The following is a 22,913-nucleotide window of genomic DNA, read 5'->3' as shown; positions in this document are numbered from 1 at the left end:
TCCTGCTCAGCCAGCTTTACACTGACATCCTTGCGTGGGGTCACATCTTGATGTACCTCTTGTGCTGCAGTTACATTCTGTGGCACAGTTCTCTCCACAGTGATATTCATCACATTCTAAAATAAGTTTAAGCATCTCAAGTTTTAAATTGCAAGTTTAATAAAAATAGTACAATATGTTCTTAATAGAATTGATAAATATGCATCAGATTTTAGTAAGCTTATTATTTGTAGAAAAGAATGAACACAAAAATGTAATTTTCAAGAAGAATTTTTTTTGTAATATGGCTAAGCAATATGTATAATATGAATTAAAATTATGAATTGTACAAATACATACAAATATATATATATATATATATATATATATATATATATATATATATATATATATATATATATATATATATATATACAGACATATAAATACCTTGACATGTTTTCTTATCATTCTGTAGTTTAGATCCAATTGGACAAGAACAATTATATGACCCTGGAGTGTTAATACAGCTACCATTGCATAGTTTCTGTGTTGCACATTCATCAATATCTTTATTAGATCAAAACAAATAAAAAACATTTAATTGGATGCTCTTTAATGTGATCTTTACTACTAAAACAGAAGTAAAAGAATGAGTAATTTTATTAAATGCTGTAATGCAATATATATAATATATACAAGACAACATGGCTTACCAAGACAGTCAAACTGGTTATTACTCAGCTGGTAACCTATAGCACAAAAACACTGTGCTTTTCCATTAGTTACAGTACATCCTTGACTACAGTTAAGGTAAAAGTTTTCACATGGATCAACATCTACAATATTAATTAAATAGTACACAATGTTAAAGCTTATAATAATAAATGCCCTATGAGATATTTTGAAATTATTTTCATATACATTTTATTTTTGAAGGTTGTATGAATTTGTATCAAATTTACAAATATATGACACATATAAAAATGGTTATGGTTGACTACAGTAGCAATTTGAAGTTATTATTATTTGATATTATTATTACGAAAATAATTTTAAGGTCAATGCATGCTATAAGTTACCATCTTTTTCACAAGTCTTCCTGTCATCTTTTAACCTGTAGCCTGGATAACAGTCACAGTTGCTACTTCCAGGGACATTGATACATTTTTGTTCACAGCCCGATTTGTCAATTTCACATTCATCAATATCTTTTGGGTTGGAAAAAAACTGTTAGTTAAATATTAATTTAATTCAAATGATTTATTAATTCGTAATCAGGTTGAGAAACAATACATAAAGACTTGAAGTTACCTTTACATGTGCCATTAGGAAGCTTTAAAAATCCATCTCTACACTCACAAATAAATGACCCTGGTGTATCAATGCATGTTTGAGGACAAGTGTTTCTTGTTTCACACTCATTAATATCTGGTTTGTTAAAAAGGAGTTTTTTTTTTATGTTTTGATCAATAAACACTAAAACAAATGTCAAGTTTCAAAGGTGTTTTTTAGTGTTTAAAGTAAAAAAGTAAAGAATTTATTGCACCGATGAAGTAGAATTCATATATTTCTTGACCTAGGCATATGAAGGGAAGGCATGGGTAGCACTTTGCCCAACCACCTTACTTTCCCTTACATGAAATAGGTACCCATCAGAGCTGGGTGGACTCAGGGACATTCAGAGGTGTAACGACCATTCCCGGCGCCCGGGGTCAACTTTTGATTAGCACCTTCCCTCAAACTTTTTATTTGCACCCCCCCCCCCCTCAAACTTTCAATTTGTTTTTCCAACCCATTTTGGCGCCCTAAGGTCGGCGCCCGGGGACATATGTCCCCTACCCCCTCTCTACCCCTCTGGGACATAATACTTGAAACTGGTTTCGAACTCAAGACTAGTGCTCAACCATGTAGGCCATGCATTCCTATTATTTAGTATTTTAGTATTTAGAGCAATACTATTCCTCTTACCTTTCAGTTCAACAGCAGCAGTTATGAGAAAACAAATTTGGGGTAAAAACAACACATTCAAAAATGCCACTTACATTAGGCAGCATAATGTATTTTAATTTTATTTAAACAATATTAATTGTTAAATAATTTTGTATTTTAAAATACAACACAACAATGGTATAACGGATAACTGTTAGCCTAATACTAATGAATAGAAAAGAGGTAAATTTCTCAATATTCTATTTTATTTCTGATTAAAATATAAATATGCATGAATAAAGTCATTTGAATCACTAATTAAAGCAATTTATGGAATTCTGAATATCCATGCATAAAACATTGCAACTGAAAATATATTACAAAATAATAAAAAAAAATTTAACTTACTAATACATGTTCCATTTATATCTTCGTAACCCACAGGACAGTCACAAGTATAAGAGCCTTCTGTATTTGTACATTTCTGATCCGCAGGACAGACATCAGGTTTACTGGCACATTCATCAACATCTGTTTCACATGTTTCTCCTTTCCAATTGCTCTGACAGATACAGCCTTTAACATTGTCACATCTTACAGCCCGTCCTTTACACTGGCATGTATTGCTACAGTTGTAACCATAGGTGTTGCCTTGACATGCTGGAAACAAAATAAAACTGATCAAAAAAGGAAGTGAAATAAACTAGTTGCAAATTAAAAATATTTAGCATTGACAAATGAATATTTTATTAAATACTATTAAAAACATCTTGGTATTAATTCATTTTAAAATTATTGTAAATTGTGCATTTCTCGTGAAACATTTCTAACAAAGCTGTAGGCCTACATATCATATGTTCAAATAGTTATAATTACATACTGTCACAAGAGCGCAAATCATTCTTGTTGAGAGTATATCCAGAGAAGCATGAACAACTGAAACTTCCGTTTGTGTTGATACAAATTTGTGAACAGATTTTCTCTTTGCATTCATCTATATCTGAGACAAAAGTAAACAAAGTAATATATAATCACAGGGTATGTTAAAGTTTTAAAATAAATGAGTGATTCATATTGATGTCATGCATGTATACTTTGAAAAAAATAAAATACCTTCACAAGTGTAATGGATTGACGATAGAAGCAGGTGGTTGTATATAACACGTTTATTGGGTCTAACTACATGTTGATAACCAGAGAGGAAGGAAGTACAATGCACAAGGGACATCACTCAAGATAACAATATAAATATAATACTAATACAGAAGAGTGAGTTCCCTTGACCTCACAATTATCTCAATCTATTACATCCCTTTACCCTTAGAACACAATAACACATCTCTCAATAGAACAATTGATAGTATCCTAAAATCACCAAATATATTGTAACATGAACATTATGGTAGATTACATCCTTACAAACAATGCACAATATGTTACAACACAATTAAAATACAAACAATGATGTCAAAGTCCTTTTGACCTTTAAAATCATAGGTCTAACTTATTTGGGACTTTGATTGTCCTGCTTGACCTTCTCAGTGGCTTTTGATTTGGTGACTCAAGATTCTGACCATCTGGATTCTCTATCTCAGGAGGTCTAGGATTTAAATCATTAACTCCAGAATTTACATTTTCTGACTCCAGACAACTTGGTTCACTCATATCAACAGAACCTGGTTGTGGAACAAACTGAGTTGGTGTGAACTGTTCAGATTTGGTGGGATTGACAGATTCACACTTATTATCTGCACAAGTTATTTTTAACTTTATAAGACACAGGTCCTGTACATTGAACAATTTGACCTGGTATCCATTTTTCCTTTTTCCCATAATTTCTCAGATACACATTATCATTAACTGCAAATTCTCTTTCAATGGATGATTTGTCATGATTTACTTTTTGTGTATGTTGATGTTGGGAAACAGACCTTTGAACAGTTGGATGTAGTAGGTCAAGATGAGTTTTAATTTTCCTACCACATAACAATTCACATGGTGCAACATCTGTTGTTATATGAGAAGTTGTGCGGTATTTGGCTAATAACCTGTTTACTCTTTCATTGTCACCTTTAGCTTCTTCTGTTTGGTATTTACCTTTGATGTTACCCTTTCTTTTAGTTTCTGTAAGTGCTAATGATGTTAGCAAAGTTGTTTGATGATCACATTCCTTCTTACTAATGTATTTGAAATTGCCATATCACCATAATCATTTATTAAGTTACAAATACTTTGTTTAGGCAACTCTGACTGATAATGGACTGCATCTTCTCCATCTTTTATATTATCTTCACAAAGGGTTTTATTTCTTATTTAATATGGCCTTAAGTCATCATTCACATTTATATTGGAGTTATCCATGATAGTGAAGAGAACAAATACATCTTCTGGTACATAGCTCAGGCTTTGGTTTTTTAAAGGTAATCTACTAAGACTATCTGCACTATTCTCAGATCCAGGTTTGTATTTCAATTCATAATTGTATGCGGCTAGTGTGATAGCCCATCTTTGAATTCTTGGTGAGGCATGCTCAGGTAGGGTTTTGTTTTCTCCAAATAAACCTAACAATGGTTTATGATCTGTAAAGATGGTGAACTTCCTACCAAACAGAAACTTATGAAATTTCTTAACACCAAAAATGATGCCTAAGCCTTCCCTATCTAACTGAGAATAATTTTTCTCAGCCTGGTTCAAAGATCTACTGGCAAAAGCAATGGGTCTGTCACCCTTCTCATCCATGTGGGACAAGACTGCTCCTACACCATCTGGTGAAGCATCACATGTTAATATAAGTCTTTTCCCTGGGTCATAGTGAGTTAGTAAGGTGTCAGAAGACAAAGCCTCTTTTGCTGTATTAAAAGCAGTATCTTGTTGTTTACCCCAGTGCCAAGTTGCATTTTTCTGTAGCAGCTTGTACAGTGGTGATAGTTTACCAGACAGATTTCCTATGAACTTTGCATAGTAATTTATCAAGCCCAAAAAAGCTCTTAGTTGTTGGGTATTTTCAGGTTTGGGTGCTTCTTTAATGGCTTTTGTTTTCTCAGGTTGAGGTCTGATACCTTGCTTGCTTAATATATAACCAAGAAAACTAATTTCTGTCAACATGAATTGACATTTATCTTTGTTTATCTTTAAACCTTTTTCACCAACAATTTTCAATACTTTATCAAGTGTTTTAAGATGTTCAGTGTCATTCTTACCAGTTATGTACACATTGTCAAAGTACACACAAACATTTGGAATGTCCTTAAAAATACTGTCCATGACAGCTTGGAAAATTCCAGGGCTAGATGATATGCCAAAACATAGTCTTTCATATTGGTAGAGTCCTTTATGTGTGTTTATTGTCGTATAGACTTTTGAATCTGGATGCAGTTCTAGTTGAGTGTAAGCATGACTAAAGTCTAATTCAGTGAATTTGTCTCCTCCTGCCAAATTCAAAGAAATTTCCTCAATGTTAGGTATAGGGTACCTATTTAGCTCTATTTGCTTATTCAGTGTAGTTTTATAATCTCCACAAATTCTTATAGAACCATCCTTCTTTAACACTGGCACAATGGGCGTTGCCCAATCGGAATAGTCTACCTTCTTTATGATGCCATTAGATTCCAATCTACTTAGCTCATTTTCAATTTTATTCCTCATTGCATAAGGTGGAACTCTAGCTTTGCAGTATCTTGGATTTGTGTCTTTAATGCTTATCTTCACTGTTCTATCATTTAGTAAACCTGAATTGCCAAAAACACTTTTATTTTCAGATATAACTTTATCTATTGAAGTAAGACTAGATTCTCTTACATTCTTCAATGAACAAATACTCTCCCAATTTAACTTAAGATCACTTAACCAGTTCCTACCTAGTAATGGTGGTCCATTTCCTTCAACCACAAGAAGAGGAAGTTTAACACTTTGACCATTATAACTTACATGAACCATACACTCTCCTATTACCGGAACATTGTCACCAGTGTATGTTGTTAGACACTTGTGACATGGCTGTAGAGGCACTGATCCTCCTGTGACAGCGTCAAAATCTTTCTTTGTTATGACTGTTAGAGATGCTCCAGTGTCAAGTTGGAAGCTGATGCTCTTACCGTTGATATTAACTGGTACATTGATGGGAGCATGACTTATTGATTTCACAGAGAACAGGTTGAAATCCGGCTGCGAATCAGTTTGAGCATTTTCACTGGTAGAGTGGTTCATTGGTTGGGTTAGGTAGTCTTGGTGAGAGTTAACATAGTGCTGCCTTTGGTTGCGGTACTGTCTTGACTGGCTAGATTTAGCAACAGACGAAGACTTTGCAAAGCAGGCCTTAGCAATGTGACCTTGCTTACTGCACTTATAACAAGTTGCAGACTTGAACTTGCACCGATGAGATGCATGGGGACCCTTGCATCGATGACATTTTTGATAATTATTACTAGATTTAGATCTAGGATTTGAACGAGCAGGCTGTTTAGCATAAGTTGGAATGCTCTGTTGGGGTTGATGTTTATTGACTAACCTGCTGTTTACTGCATGGATCCCTGAAGGCGTAAGAGATTTCGCCGCATCTGATGACTGCTGGAATGAAGTTGCAAGTTGTATTGCTTTTTCCAAAGTTAGATCTGACTCGAGCAGCAACTTTCTTTGTATATCAGGGCTGTTTACACCTGTCACAAACTTTTCACATAGTCTGTCAGACAGCGTTTCTCCAAATTCACAGAATCTACTTAAATGACGTAAAGCAGCAACATATTCTGATATTGACTCGTTTGGTTGACTAGTCCTACTGTCAAATCTAGCTCGACATAGAAACTTTGATGGGGTAGGCGCATGGTGGTCTGTTAGCAATTTGCTCAGCTCGTTAAAGCTCTTGGTAGTTAGACTAGCTGGTGCGCATAAGTCTTTTAGTAGCCTAAATTGTTGAGGCCCTATGACTGTTAACAAAACAGCTCTCTTTTTGGCTTCTATCGTCACGTCGTTTGCTTCAAGGTAAAAGCTTAACCTATCTAGGTAATCTTGAATGATTTCATCATTCGAATCAAATTCTTTTATTTGGCCATACAGCGCCATTATTCTAGAAATACTTAGCTAATAAGCTCTAGCAAACCTCTTTTTTTGCGTAAATAGGTGCTCTTTCTAGTAGATTTTTATCCTCGTCGCCAAAATGTAATGGATTGACGATAGAAGCAGGTGGTTGTATATAACACGTTTATTGGGTCTAACTACATGTTGATAACCAGAGAGGAAGGAAGTACAATGCACAAGGGACATCACTCAAGATAACAATATAAATATAATACTAATACAGAAGAGTGAGTTCCCTTGACCTCACAATTATCTCAATCTATTACAACAAGAATAGTTGTTTGCTTTTAATTTATACCCTGATGCACAAAAACATTCTGCTCCTTTACTGCCATTTCGACAATTGTATTCACAAGACTTGTTGATTATTTTACAAGGGTCTATCATTAGAAAAGTAGATGGTTGCTATTATTAATGATATTTCATAACACAAGTGTAACAACATGAATTCTTTGTTGTTGTGGGTTAGTTTTCACACAGGAATACAAGCAATAGTGGCAACTTCAAATGATGACTTTATTTACACTATATACAATGAGAATGATAAATCCATAGTTATTCATGGTAAATCCATATTAGAAGATACTCAACAAGTACAGTCACAGTCACGACTCCAAGTCATGGAGACATCTTACATTCACTGCCACAGTTCAAATCCCAAGTCCTAGCACACAACACCCGTTCACCTTTTGCTCTCCCTTTTATACGGTCCATTCTCTCCCCTTACGTACATGAGCGATCTCACCCAAAAACATGAAAAAACACATGACGATCGCTCAGACAGTCCTTCCGCTAGCCAGGTACTCTTCATTCATGCAAAACACAATATAATAAAGATACATAATAATACAGTCTGTGACACGTCCCCCCTTCGAATAAAATTTTGTGTAACAAAATTTATAAATACAATATTAGTAGGGCAGGATCATGTGCCAGACAACAAAATTTATAAATACAGTATTGGTAGGGCTGGATCATGTGCCAGACAACAAAAAATTGTGTACAATTCAAAGTAGAGTAAAATATATTCATTTTAGACTAAGCACTTGTAGTCATAAATTTATAGTGCATACAAATACAACAGTATGTAGTGACTGTATCAGTGATAATTAAAATATGTCAGTGTTTTGAACAAAAACTTTAAATGTACAAGCATTATATGTAATATTTAATGCATCAATATACATTCACATAGGAGAAAAAAAAACATTTCAATTACCCAGTAACTGTAGTATAAAAAAACTACATTAGTTGGGATAAATAATATACCAAACTAATTTGGTATAGGACTTAATTTCAAAACATAACACATAGTTAAAATACTTAAAGACATGAATTAAATAATTATATCCTATGTAGTAAAACAACCTTATCATCAAGGCATGTTATTACTACACATAAGTAATATACCTTATTGTCTCCCCTAGTCAACCCATTTCAGTCATATCTAGGTCACAACACAACATTCTTGCCTTTCACAGGTATCGACTAATACAATTCATCATTGAGACTTCCGTCTTATTGTTATGCGGAATAAATAGTCTCTAACTTTTACTTGATTTACTTTATTCACTGTTAATTAATAGTATAGAATAGGTTTAACATAATACAGTTTACAATCTTTTGAAATAGTATACAATTTATATTACTGATACAAATTGTTTGATATCCATATTTTACAGTTACAGACTGTCTAATATTAATAAACAGTCAATTGATAATTTAATCTTAGCATCCTTGTTTAACTCTATAGCATGAGTAATCGTTCTTGTGTAGTTGACAATGACCTGTTTGCCATCTCTCCCTCACACTGTATGTGTAGCTTTTAGCTTTGCTACCATAATCATTTCCTAGACTTCGTGTAACTTGTGTTACCTCATTTGTTTTAATATTCTCCTCTGGTTTCTGAACAACGTTAGTAGTTTTCTTACTTTGTGTACGTTCGTTTGGTTTATCAACCAACTTAATATAAAAATTATGGCATTGCTTTGGCCTCTCATAATATGTGTTGCGTTGGTAACTTCCATTAGTATACCTATTCACACTTTTGTTATTCTGATTTGAACTTGATACATTATTTCTTAAATTACTGTATTTCTCACATGACTTTCTGTGTACATAATTGTTTCTTCTCTGATTTGCCAACCTATGCCAACATTGGTTTTGGTAATGACCTGTTTTTCCGCAGTAAAAACATCTAGATTTTGGCTTCTTATAAACATGGTGACTGTATTCATAGTTTGCTAAATTTCTTTTTTTTCTTTCTGTTACATTGATGGATTAGATTGAAGTCAGAAATCTTCAACGAAGTTACAGTGTTACCACAAGTGATCAAAGAATTGTCACATTATTATTGTAAGCAGTTTTCAACGTTTTTGAAGTGGTCTTCCACTGTTTGCCAGTGAACAACGCTGGTATATCAAGCAAGTACATGAAAGTATTAATAGTTATCTACAGTCAAGTCAAGTAATCAACGTGATAATTATTATCACATTATTTTCGACATTGTCTTACCAATGTCGGATACATATCGTCTGTAACAGATTACTGTTACACCTACAAATGTGTGGTTTTTTTTCTATTTGGATTTAGCTGTTCAAGTTTTTTCTATATGGATTAGCTGTTCAAGTTCTTCTACTGTGGATTAGCAGATCTAGTTTATTAATTGTAAACTGTTCCTAAAGATGTCTTATCTAAAACTGGACAAATTTCTACTCTGTAACAGGCTACTAGAACTATTTTGAATTTTTTCAACTTTTTGGAATCAACAAAGTGAACTATTTTTGGACGTATATATGTACTATGAACTTTTCTTGGATTACCAGATGTCTGTAATCAACTAAAACAAGCCAGAAACCAAGAAAGGGTATTGTAAATTAATTAACATTTATCTATTGTCAACTAATGAATTTATATTTTATGTCATAAATAGAAAATATATCAAAATGTTATGTTTTGAAGAATATCTAGCACTAGCGAGGGCGCAAGGCATTAAGAAGATGAAGAAGCAGATAGCCTGGGCAAACACTCGATTTGACAGAGACATAGAAAAAGCATTAGAAGCATGGGACGAAGAAACAGGACGACCCCGACTAGCTCATGGAAAAGCAATTAGAGAATTAGATGATGAGATAGAAATAGAGCGTAATAAATCAAGAGGTATTACAGAAATGCAAGAAGAAGAAAAAATGTCAGATGGAGATAAAGTAGAAGAGACTGTACAACCAAAAGGAAAAAGAAAAAAAAGAAACAGAAAACAGAGAGCAGATAAAAGGGCTGAAACTTTGGAAAAACAAGTTGGCCTACATGAACTAGCAACTTCAAATGATGACTTTATTTACACTATATACAGTGAGAATGATAAATCCATAGTTATTCATGGTAAATCCATATTAGAAGATACTCAACAAGTACAGTCACAGTCACGACTCCAAGTCATGGAGACATCTTACATTCACTGCCACAGTTCAAATCCCAAGTCCTAGCACACAACACCCGTTCACCTTTTGCTCTCCCTTTTATACGGTCCATTCTCTCCCCTTACGTACATGAGCGATCTCACCCAAAAACATGAAAAAACACATGACGATCGCTCAGACAGTCCTTCCGCTAGCCAGGTACTCTTCATTCATGCAAAACACAATATAATAAAGATACATAATAATACAGTCTGTGACAACAAGAAACATTTAACACAGTAAAATAGAAGGCATCAAATAATACATTGTAATAAACACAACTTATTAATAAAGTTAGTTATTTTTTTAAGATACCTTTTTCTGTCAGTTCACATTTGCCACCAGTCCTAGCAAACCCTGGGTAACATCTGCAATCATAACTTCCTAAGTTGTTAACACATATTTGATCACAGTCATGTGATTTCTCTGAGCATTCGTTGATGTCTGTGGGCATATTATTTAAATTTACTTACAAACAATTAATATGCTTTTAAGCTAAAGATTTTTCGTATCATGTAATATAAATAAAAGATAGCATTGTAATGTCAATGTAAATATTTAAATAATATAGTTTTAATCTAATGTAGTAGTACAAATATAGCTACACATTAAAATGTTTAATACTTACCAGCACAATTGAGTGATCCAGATTTTCTGAAGCCTTTTAGGCAGTTACAAACAAAACTACCATAATTGTTCTTACATATAGCATTTGCACCACAAGGTGGGGTGTTCTTACATTCATCAACATCTTTGAACAAAACATAACATGAGATGTTAAAATATTAAAGAAATAATTAAACAACAAATACGATGGAACTCTTACTCTTTTAGATAAATATAACTTAGAATAATTACAAAAAACCAACCTTCACACTTAGTTTTTTTTAGAATTCAGTTGATAACCAAGAGGACAATCTTTACATGTGTATGATAACCCAGTGACTTGTTCTTCTGAAGCTGGTATGTCTACACAACCTGTCATGCTGGGGCAAGGATTGGTAGCACAGCCATCATTGTCTTTTTCACAGTCTGTACCTGTTAGTTGCATTAATAGCTGAAAGTCTAATTTTTATTTTGACAGAGTTGGAATACTATATGCATAAGAATATTTTACCATTACACAGAAATAAATCATCCCTGGTTAGGCAGAATAATAGATTTTTAATTAAATATTAAACATAAAAGTATCACTTTTTAAGACAAAATATTAATGTTAAATATTTGTACTAATGGCAAAACAATAGTACCTAAAACTTATTTAAAAAGCTGTCAAATAGTGTTTTTTTTCTTTGTCTACTTGAGGAATGTTTAATTTCACAAAGGTACAATAAATTTATTCTTGTAAGATTTAAGATTATTTTTTTTAATATATAAAGACAAACCTTTCTATTCTTTGCGATAACCTTAAACTCAGTTTAACTTAATTGACAATATATTTAAAATAAGCTTCAATCCAAAAACAAAACCCATTATAAAATAAAAAGAATGTATATTTATAACTATTAGTATTATAAATAGAAATTAATTAAAAGGAACCTGCAAATCCAATGTTACAGTTGCATGCTTCCCAGTAAAAATATGGATTTAATGTTGCTCTAAGCCTAGCTTCATCGCATGTACCACAATAACTACATCCACTACATGCAGAAATATTGATTGCTATTGATTCTGAATGCAGTCCTTTACTATCAGATGATGAGAACCTGGGTTTAAGCAAAAGAAAATGTAATTTTATTAAGACAAAATAAACCTTTTGAAAAAGTATGTAACATTTGATTTTAAAGACATAGAGTATTATTACATGTAGACATTTATTATAATATAAAGTATGCTTACAAGATCTGAGTTTCAGTGTCAGGCAATACAATTTAATAAGTTGATGCAATAGCTTTTGATGTGTCTCTCTTATTAATAGTTTTAACAGTGTAATTAGCATTGGTCATTAAAACAACAGTAACATCTTGACCATCAGGATCAAAAGCTGTTAGAGTTAGGCTGAAAGATTGATTCACGGTGGCCCTAACATGTGTTGTGTTGACAATAATATTTGGGGCTTGGTTTGCTGAAGATTAAAATAGTGCAAAATATTCATGAGCTTTTTCATATTAACAAATTATTATTAAAGCGTAAATAGTGTTACTTATTTTTAAATTTTGCAATTTAAATTATAATTTTTATCTCTATTTCTTTTTATATATTTCAATGTTTAGTGACTTGCAGAATGATTTTGACAAAACAATAATCAGCATTTTTTCTTGGATAAAATCAGCAAAACATTATGTTTTATGTTTATATTTTTGATAAATTTCAACAAAACTTAAATGCATTTAAATGTGTTTGGAATCAGAAACTTAAAAATTATAATCTAGTGCTGTAGTTTTTGCATTTACCTGTGCTAACTGATACTTTTTCAAATTGATCTGAAGACTTTAAAGAAGTTTCAGCAATTTTTTCATTCTGTGTAGCAATGAAGTCAAAAATACAAGGAAGATTTCCTGAACCATTACAAATCTTTTCAGCTTCTGCTATTGTTGTAGGATTTTGTTCATCATAAAATAATGGTGTGAAATTAGGGTTAGAAAAAGTACTTGTGTTTTGTCCATAGCTGTACTGGAATAAGCTTTCATTCTGAGTTATTGCCCCTGAAAATAAAATAAAAACCAATGGAGAGATATTTTTTTAATTGTTGCTACTTATTAATTTTCTAGTTGGAAAAATGTTAATTTGCTGGAAAAATATATAATTTGGAAGAGTTAAATACATACATGATATTTTGTTGATTTCATATGTCTTATTAAACATAGAGCAGTAAATTCAAACACCAAACCAAATAAACAAACGAAAAAATATTATGTAAACTATATTAAAAGATTTTCAGAGCTAGTAACTAATGGTATTTTAAAATGTGGAAAATACATTGTATACTCACATAGCTTTCCGTACTCATATAATTGTTTTTCACTTGAATCATCAGAGAGTTGTGTTCCATTTGGGCAAATAAAATCATCAGTTTTGTCTCCATTAAAATTGCCTAAAAGACCAGTGGTCATTTTTTGATGTTTTTTGTCCAGCGTGAGGGAAAATTCTAGTAATTCATTTATCATTGTAACTGTGATCCCAATACCTGCAATAGATGTTGAAATTAATTAACAATTTGTAAACAATTTCCTATTCCTTATAATGCTGTATCAAGGGGGAAAATGTAGTATCAGTGTGATTATGAATCTTTCACAGTAGCTAGTTAAAAGATACTTAACCTCTTTAACTCACAGTAAAAACTAGTTCTTCAAAAGCAATTCAAGATAAAAGCAATAAAAGATAAGTTAATGCTCACAACAATACATACAAACTTACAGGTGAAGCAAAAAGTAAATTAGATAAAATAAAAGCAACTTACTTTCTAGAAGAGACACTTCTAAAGCTCCATTTTGTTTTCTTAATATCATTTTATTATCATTTGTAAAAAGATTAGGGTTACTTAAGAATTCTGTTGTATAATCTCTTTTATTAGCATATATTATCATAACTGAAAAAAAAGAATAATAAAAGTAGGAATATTGTATAGATTTACATACTTAAATTAACAAAATTCATTCATTAAAGCATTCACTTTACAGAAAGTAACAGTGTTTCTTTTCATCTGTCCTAGGGGGGAGGGGTGTGGGAAGAGACACCCTGTTACAGTAAAGCTATCATACTGATATCCTAGATATATGGCCCCCACCAACTATTTCTCTTATTAATTAAACTGAATTCTCAGTGAAACCCAGTGTAGTTTTTACTAGCTCTGCTAAATGTTTACATCTGGTTTTAGCACTGCGGATTGAGCCATTTAGGAATATGAGCTTACATAAAAAATTTTATTTACTATATTAATTTGTACTCATATTTAATTATCAATGTTTTAAAATAATTTTAAGATAAATTCATTACCTAGTCTTGTAATTTCCCTTGTTTTTTGTAAGTAATTTTCAATTTAATTACAGGCAGTAAACTGTGTGCAATGAATTGTCATGTAGTCATTGGGCCTGGTTATTAAATTTTACTAACTACTGTTGCCAATGACTCACTTTACACCACAGCATACCATACATCAATTATTACTTTAACATTTTACCCTGCCCATGTACCAGCTTAGAACAGAAACATGTATACTTTGACCAGTGTCCTGGAAGTTTCATGTGCCCCCCCCCCCCCCCCCTCCCTGGAAGTTTTATCTGACATCCCCCCGCCCCCCCCCCCCCCCCTGGAAGTTTCAATTTCCCCAAGTCTGGAAGTTTCAATTGCCCCCCCCCCCCCTCCCCAGAAGTTTTCAAGTGATCCTCCCCCCAACCTGGAAGTTTCAATCTCTTGAAGTTTCAAGTGAGCCCACCCCTCCCCCCCCCCACTCCCCTTTCCTGTAAGTTTCAAATGACCCCCAAATGTTTCTACAGCCCCCAGAAGAAATTGAAATTTGGAACTGTTTTATTATACACAGCTACTAAATAAAAATAAAAAAGATCAAACTATATATTTTGTAGTTTCCATAAAACATGATTATACTATTACATTACTATATTGTATAAAAGTGATTAAAGAATATCTATATATATAATTATCTTCTGGGAGATGCTAGAAAACAAGCTGTAAGTGCACTCCCTACCACCCCACCCCTAAATGGTCTGGTGAGCTGTGGTTCACGCTAAATGTTTACATTCATAGAGCTGGGTTTAGTGACGGCTATTAGGGGCAGATAATTTAGTTTGAAACTATTTTAAACTTAGGGGAGGTAACTAAGAGGAGGCTGCTTTAATGGGGGGTGTAGGGTAGGGGTTGGGGGAAAGGAGGGTAGGGGTAGTATCATTCTTAACGACCTACTGATAGTGTTTTAAAGCAAATATTTTCAGTGGCAGCATTGGTACTGTCAAATTCACAAATTATAAATTACTGAAAAGTAGAAAATAAAACAACTAAATGATATGCCGCGGGTCTGCTCGTTTAACATTTATTCTTACTTTTCCTTGAAGGGCTTATTTCTACTCTGAGTGAATTTTCATCACCACTCGTCATTGATAGAGCACACCAGACTGTGGCTAGAGTTTCATTGCCATTACTGTTTAATGCACGACAGGTTCTACCCTAAAGAATTATAAAATAAGTTGCTTATTCAAATGTTAATTGATATATTAATTTTTATCATAAACATTAATATTTAGCCAATAATTATGATATAATGTTTATATGATATTTATAATTTTTTTGGACAAATATTAAGAATTTGCTTTATAAAAATCTTCAAAGAGATTGTTTCTTTAATGCTCCTAGGTTTAAAACAAAAGCAAAATATACTTATTATTACCTGCAATTTAAAATGCGGGTTTGTAGTTCCTATTATTTGCACTAAGTGATATTCTCCCAGTCCATTAAATATGAATGATCTTTGGTCCATGGTTATTATGTGGGGGTCTCCAAACAAAAAACCTGTGAAAAGTATTTGTAATAAAATGTATTTATGTTTTCATGTAATTGTTTTCCTTACTGTTTTATAAGTAGAGTAGTAGTGGTTTAAATAAATAAAGCAAAACAATATGTATCAAGTCAAGAGCAGTTTGCCTGTTTTAAATATTTATTTTATAACAAAAAAATAAAAATATTTCTGGATATTGGAGCTATATTTCTGAATATTGGAGCTAAGATAATTAAATTGTTAATATAGAATGCAATAACTGACACATTTTTAATTCAGTTTAAATACATTTTTACTTATTTTACTTTTACATTAGAAAATGTAAAATAAGTACAATAAATGTTAAGCTTAAAATTCTTTACAAATTGTATAATCTTACCTCTAGCCCAGTTACTCCCATTGCATGAGAAAATTGGTCTTAAAGTATAGTACAGGTCACACAAGTTTGACTTAGTACAACACCAGTCTTTAGGGTCTTCATCCAACTGATCGTGTTCTTTGTAAATGAAAGAATTATATCTCTGAAGACTTCCAGCTTGTGGGATTGTATTTAAAAAACTTGAACTTTCATCAGCTTTGTAGCAGCATCTCTGAAGAAAAGAAAATCAAAGAAAATATTTTTCATCTTGTATAGAAGATAGAAAAAATTGTTTTGTTAATTGAGGTCAAATATTAAAGCTATACCCTTCCATATTCTCCAAAAAACGGCAATAGATCAAAGCATGTTCTATCCAAATAGGCTAGACTGCTAGGAACACAGATTGGGCTACTTTTGGCAGCAACTTCATTACAAGGGCAGGCAGGTAGTAGGTTTTTGTTCCAGAGATCTATAGCTGCTTATAAAAGATTTTTAACATTTATTATAATTTCAAAACATTGGAATCATATATTTGAATTAACTGAACTGATAATCATGTCATGTACTTAAAATATAAAAAAAATAGTTTTAAAGACATTTTTTACTAGGCAGTTCTCCTTGATTAGAGATAAACCATGTACGGCACATCATCTTAAAATTCTTATTTTCTCCAACTTTAAAAATCCAAAGACCAGGTTTTCCTGTTGTAACAAAACATAAAATTTTTTTTATCCAAAAATCAGTATTGTATTTTAGTCAAAACATGTAATGCTTTTCGTGAAATCAATATAAACCAGTTTAATAAAATCAATGCTCATTTACTACTATTTATCTTGAGAGTCTTTAGTACTATAGACTACATACCAGTGTTGCCCAAAACTGTATCAAATCTGTAGTAACTTGTAAGTGAGGTATCAAAGCTAAAATTTGCCCAACCGACTTCAACATTTCTGGCTGATAAGGGTTTGAATTTCATTGCACCTTGGATGTAGATGTATATGGCATATGTTGTATAACCATCTGATATTATGACACATTGGAATGAGACACGCTATGAAGAAACAAGAAAAAAATCCAATTGTAATATGATTTCAGATTTTGTTGCATAAAAACAAATGTTTAAGGAAATGTAACAATGACACACAATTTATGGGGTGTAGGAAATTGGTCTATAATAGTTACAATGGAAGATAATTGTTTTTGTGCCAATCCTATATTGCATTCTATATAGCCACATATATAGCCTACAAAACAATATACTAATTTGCAAAAATCAGAACATTCTTTTAGACAAATTATATAAAGAAGATGCGTGCTAAAATCAAAATACCTCATCCACACTTCCATGTGCTGGTATATTAACCCATGTAACCACAATTACTGTTGTAGCATTGTAGCTTTTATTTTCTGTGAGAGCCATAACATCTGCATTGGCTTTGGTAAAAACAGCTATGCCCAAAGTTTTATTAGAATACAAGTCATACATCTGAAAAAATAGATTTAACTGTGTGATCATGGTTAAGTTTACAATTATTAAACTTTTTAAAATTTTCAACAAAAGAAAAAAAAACATACAATTAATTAAACTATTTCAAAATTTGATTAGATGATATTAGATAAATTTCATAATAAATTAAAATAATAAAGAAAAAGTATATTTCACAATACTGGAATGTTATAAATTACCTGATAGTAAACTTCACAATTATCATTATCGTTAACATCAAGATCAGTCCAGTATACAGCCAACAGACTGCGCTGATTTAAGTTTTTGTCTAACACTGGCAACTTTTGTGGATTAAAACTGGAATACTCTTCATCAAAGCTTATAAGGCCATTAACTGTTATCTGTTAAGAAAAATATTTTAACAGAAACCCATATAGCGTATAAAAGGGTTAAAATATTGATTCACGTGAATAAATAAAAATGAGCAAAATATATTTCAGTTTATAATAATAATAAATAATGTTATTAGCTTACTTACCTAAACAGAGCTAATTAACTTTAGCTGATAAGGGATGAAATCTTCTATGTACAAGTTAGCTGATGCAAGTTCTTTATTTTTTGGCAATGATTGGTCATTTTGAACAAGGCCATAGGGATAGATACCTATTAAAGTAATAAACAGGTGAAAAATATAAAAATGAAATAATTAGACACATTATCATAGCTATCCAGAGCATAAGTAAAGATTCCTCTTTAGATCTAACGATCCATTGGGCAGATGAAGTGGAGTTCATAAATGTTTCTTGACCTCGGCATATAAAGGAATAATGTGGTCAGCACTATGCCCAGCCGCCTTTACTATCCCTAATATGATTGAGGTACCCATTAGAACTGGGTAGATTCAGGGATGTTCCACTAACTTGAACCTGGATTCAAACTCAAGACTTTTGGCTTAGCGTTGTAGGAAACAGTAATATTCAGAGCATATTATATATCTAACCCACGAAATTGGAAGATCTGCCAACGAAAACATGTTCTGTATGATTGAAGAATTCAACTATCATTATGAATGGATGATAAAAGTTTCACTAACAAACCATCCTTATTTTTGTTAGTTGTGTTTAAACCATATTTAAGAGGTTTTACTTACGTGAATCATTCAGTCTAAAAAAAAAACAAAAAAAAATATTGTTATTTCAAATAATTAATAGCCATTGTGGTTTAATTTTATAATCTGTTAGAATAAATTCTTGATCACTTTGTAGAAATTTGTTTTTGTATTAACTCATTTAAGCAAAACAAGTTATCCATATCTTACCTACAGATCCATTTACCAGCTGTTTCATTAAAGCAAACTTCTACATCTGTACAATTGGGACATAAAGCTAGGGGAAGGAAAGTATTTTATATTAGTAAATTAATTGTTTAAAATGTGGGCAGTAAATGTTACATTTTACTAAAAATAATTTTTTTTTAAATTCTATAAATTGAATTATTATTTTGTCTATATGTTTATTTCACTGAAATGCAAATTAGTTAACTAATACCTTAATACACTATCCTTTAATATGCCATAATTACTAAAACAGGATAATTCTACTTAACTCTGCCCATGATCCATAAGGTTCAAAAGGGTGATTTACTTATTAATATATTAATATACCTTGACGATTTCCACTGGAAAGCTTTTGATAACCATTATCACATCTACATTCTGCAGACCCATTTAAATTAAAACAGCTTGCATGTACTTCAGTGCAATAATTTTTATTATCACATTCATTTATATCTTTTTCACAATTGGTTCCATTCCATCCAGGAGAACATAAACAAGCACCAGATGTTCCATTACAATATTTGGTGTTTTCCATGACACAGGCACATTTCAAAGAACAATCCAAGCCATAGTGTGTTTTGTTGCATACTTTTGGAGAATAGAAAAGACATACTTATTTTTTCTTAATTTAATTTTTTTTAAAGCATATTATATCAAATTTTTTTTAGTCTTTTCTATCTGATAAAAAATTTACTAAATACAAGATTAAATATGTACCATAATAAACATAAATAGGTTGTTTAAAACATACATGTAATTGACTAAAAATAATTGTTAATTAAATAAAAATTATTTTATTAAAGCTATTAAAAAACCAATGACAATGCATATATAATTACATTTTCAAAGCTTAGTAGTAAATGTATTTACATAAATTCATCAGATTATCATTTATTTTCTACAATTGAGCTTACATAACAGAATATATGTGATCTAAAAATATTAGCTAATTATAGTTTACCTTGACAAGCTCCATTCGTTTTTTCATAGCCAGGCACACATTTGCACTCAGCAGACCCATTTAAATTGTTACATTTTTCATGTAAACCGACACAGTAGCTGGTACTCAAGCATTCATTGATATCTGTATCACATTTTGTACCAGTCCATCCTAATGCACACAGACATGATCCTGTTGTGTCATTACAGTCTATTGTGTTGTTCATGACACAAGAACACTTGTTCCCACAGTAGAAGCCATATGATGTTGTGTTACATACTATTATAAAGAAACATGTTACAATTTACTTAGAAGAAATATTGATCTAAACTAATTTTTTTTGTGGAAAAACTTTGAAAGATTATTTAGAAATGTTTTTTAGTTTCTCGTATATACGAAGTATAGAGAAAGTATTGTAATCGTGCAGAAAAATAACATGAAATTTTGAGTTTTCACCGTTTTACTCCTCAGTCCTTCATCACATCCGGAGTATAGAGGACTTATTTTAATCAGGCAAAATTTATAAATACAAATATATAAATGTTTTGGCGTTTTATGCGTTAGCGAGTCGTAAAAACTGGACTTTGCAATTCTGTCCGTATGTCTGTGTGTCTGTCTGTGTGTAAACACGATAACTTGAGTACCGTTACAGCTAGGTTGATGAAATTTCATATATAAGTATTTTATAAAAATCGTAGATCCTTATCAACTTTTGAGCGATTTCCGATAAACGGAAGTGGTCCTTTTTCTACTTTGATTTTTTCAAAAGCCTATAAGTTGCGTACTATTTTAGATAGATGCATGAAATTTCACACGTAAGTACAATATCTAATTCTCTACCTTCTGTCAAATTTTGAGTAATTTCCCTTGACCGGAAGTACTAATTTACGCTATTTCCGATTTCTCAAAAAAACGCATGTAAATTTATAAAGTACTAATAATATCCCGCACTTGTATACACATTTTATAAGGCGTTCACTTGGTGTGGGACGGAGTGGTCTAGCGATAGAGAGCTGGACTGCTAACCCGTTAGTCTCGAGTTTGAATCCGAGTTCAAGTCAGTAGACCGTCCCTGAGTCCACCCAACTCTGATGGGTACCTAACTCCTGTTAGGGAAAGTAAAGGCGGCTGGGCATAATGCTGACCACACTATCTCTTCATATGCCGAGGTCACAGAAACAAGTGAACTCTACTTCACTTGCCCCATAGACCGTCAGGTTTGAAAGGGACACTTTTCACTTGGTGTGCAATTCTTTTTTTACGAGATTCTATGCTATTATAAAAAGTTTAAGTAATTAAAAATGGATAACAAATATTGTCTATGTCCTGAGTTGCCATCCCTCGTAATTTTATATTAGAATATTCGAGAAAGTTTAGGGGAGATCACTCACGGTTTATTAATATTATATTATTTGAGCTATGTCACTAATATTAAAACTGTCAATAGATACATTTTTTTTAAATTGATAAGTCGAACAATTTTAGATAAAATTGTTGTGCATGTAAAAAAATAGTTTCTTAAAAAGAAAATATTGTAATAAATGTAGCAATGAAAAATATCACTTTTATAAACTTCTATAATAAGAAATCAGTTACCTTGACAAAAACCAGTTTTATTCTCAAATCCTAGTTCACATTGACATTCAGCTGTGCCTTGCAAGTTGTGACATTCTTCATGTATACCACGACAGTAGCTTTTATTTAGACATTCATTTATATCTAATTCACAGTTTGTACCATTCCAGCCACCTTTACATAAACAAGCTCCAGATGTATCATTACAATCAGCTGTGTTGTTGAAAACACAAGTACATTTTTTTTTTGCAGTTTGTGCCATACATAGTTGCACTACAAGCTGCAAAAACAATATAAATGACATATTATTAAACAAAGCATTCTGATATTAAAACTATGTACCTAAATTTAAAAATTATGAATTATATAATATTAATAACATGCAGTATTAAAATACAGATACTAAAAAAACTTTCATTGCATTAATGAAAAAAAAAATATGAAGAAATAATAATAAACAGTTTTATCAGACTTTACCAATATATTGATATATAAAATTATAAACCTATACTATTAAAATTAAGAAAATTAGAAAAATTTACTCTGATTGCAGGATGCACCACTCCATCCAGCTATACATGAGCAAGACCCATTTACATTGTCACAGTCTATTGTTTTGCTCATGTTACAAATGCATTGGTTGATGCAGTTTAGTCTAAAATGTGTTTCGTTGCATGCTGAGGATATATTTACTCATTAAAATTAATTTATTTAGATATAATTTTCACCATTACTTTATTTAGGTCAAGCCCATTCTTAATACATAAAAACATATTTTAATCTAATTTTTGAAAGGGAACTTTTTTCCCTACTTAAGGAAAAATAGTTTCGTTTTAGGAAATAAAAAACAATAAGATGATAAATTCTTTTAACAATATTTTAATAATTGAATCTTTTTTTTAAATAATGAATTCAATGTGCTTTCAAATACCTTGACATGTTCTATTCTTTTTTTCATACCCTGTTACACATCTGCACTCAGCAGACCCAATAAGATTGATGCACCTTTCATGTTGACCTGAGCAGTAGCTAGTATTTAAGCATTCATTGATATCTGTATCAGTGGCGTAGCGAGGTCGGGTGTCACCCGGTGCGGCACTTAATGGTGTCACCCCCCCCCCCCCAGAGGCGTAGCGACCCTTCCCGGGGACAAACTTTCAAATTTTCGATTTGCACCCCCCCCCCCCTCAAACTTTCGATTTGCACCCCCCTCGAACTTTCGATTTTCACCCCCCCCCCCCTCTATATATTTAGCTATTTTTTGCCTTGGTGTCACCCCCCTAAATGGTGTCACCCGGTGCGGTCCGCACCCCCCGCCCCCCCCTCGCTACGCCCCTGATCTGTATCACATTTTGTCCCAGTCCAT

At 32.1% G+C, this 22,913-nt stretch overlaps 1 protein-coding gene across 1 annotated transcript; it reads right to left on the bottom strand.

The window, feature by feature from the left end:
- Positions 1-6: 6 nt before the first annotated feature.
- Positions 7-22,171, bottom strand: LOC131943784 (mucin-like protein). The gene is made up of 31 exons (XM_059304065.1): positions 22,090-22,171; positions 21,569-21,760; positions 19,994-20,251; positions 19,360-19,620; positions 19,015-19,081; positions 18,847-18,860; positions 18,241-18,359; positions 17,936-18,097; positions 17,580-17,735; positions 17,114-17,300; positions 16,855-16,950; positions 16,576-16,724; positions 16,271-16,481; positions 15,784-15,905; positions 15,440-15,563; positions 13,843-13,971; positions 13,375-13,569; positions 12,836-13,087; positions 12,398-12,507; positions 12,282-12,286; positions 11,982-12,148; positions 11,367-11,480; positions 11,071-11,193; positions 10,758-10,886; positions 2,792-2,911; positions 2,320-2,571; positions 1,294-1,410; positions 1,062-1,190; positions 696-818; positions 430-549; positions 7-116 (listed from the first exon to the last, which is right to left on the bottom strand). The coding sequence occupies exons 1-31, from the start codon at positions 22,169-22,171 to the stop codon at positions 7-9; spliced, it is 4,395 nt and encodes a 1,464-aa protein (XP_059160048.1).
- Between the last annotated feature and the right edge of the window lie 742 nt (positions 22,172-22,913).

The sequence above is a fragment of the Physella acuta genome, unplaced genomic scaffold, assembly GCF_028476545.2.
Source record: "Physella acuta isolate Inbredline_101_S28 unplaced genomic scaffold, ASM2847654v3 ptg000039l, whole genome shotgun sequence".
Classification (NCBI taxonomy): Eukaryota; Metazoa; Mollusca; class Gastropoda; family Physidae; genus Physella; species Physella acuta.
The sequence above is the reverse complement of the archived record's forward strand: the minus strand, read 5'-3'. Positions and strand labels throughout refer to the sequence as shown.

Excerpts from the sequence above, each read along its gene's own strand:
- LOC131943784 (XM_059304065.1), bottom strand. The coding sequence starts at position 22,171 with ATGAGCAAAACAATAGACTGTGACAATGTAAATGGGTCTTGCTCATGT. Across the intron at positions 16,725-16,854 it reads TAATCAAGGAGAACTGCCTA|CTATAGATCTCTGGAACAAA; the intron begins GTAAAAAATGTC and ends TTTTATAAGCAG. Across the intron at positions 11,481-11,981 it reads CTGTAACATTGGATTTGCAG|GTACAGACTGTGAAAAAGAC; the intron begins GTTCCTTTTAAT and ends TGCAACTAACAG.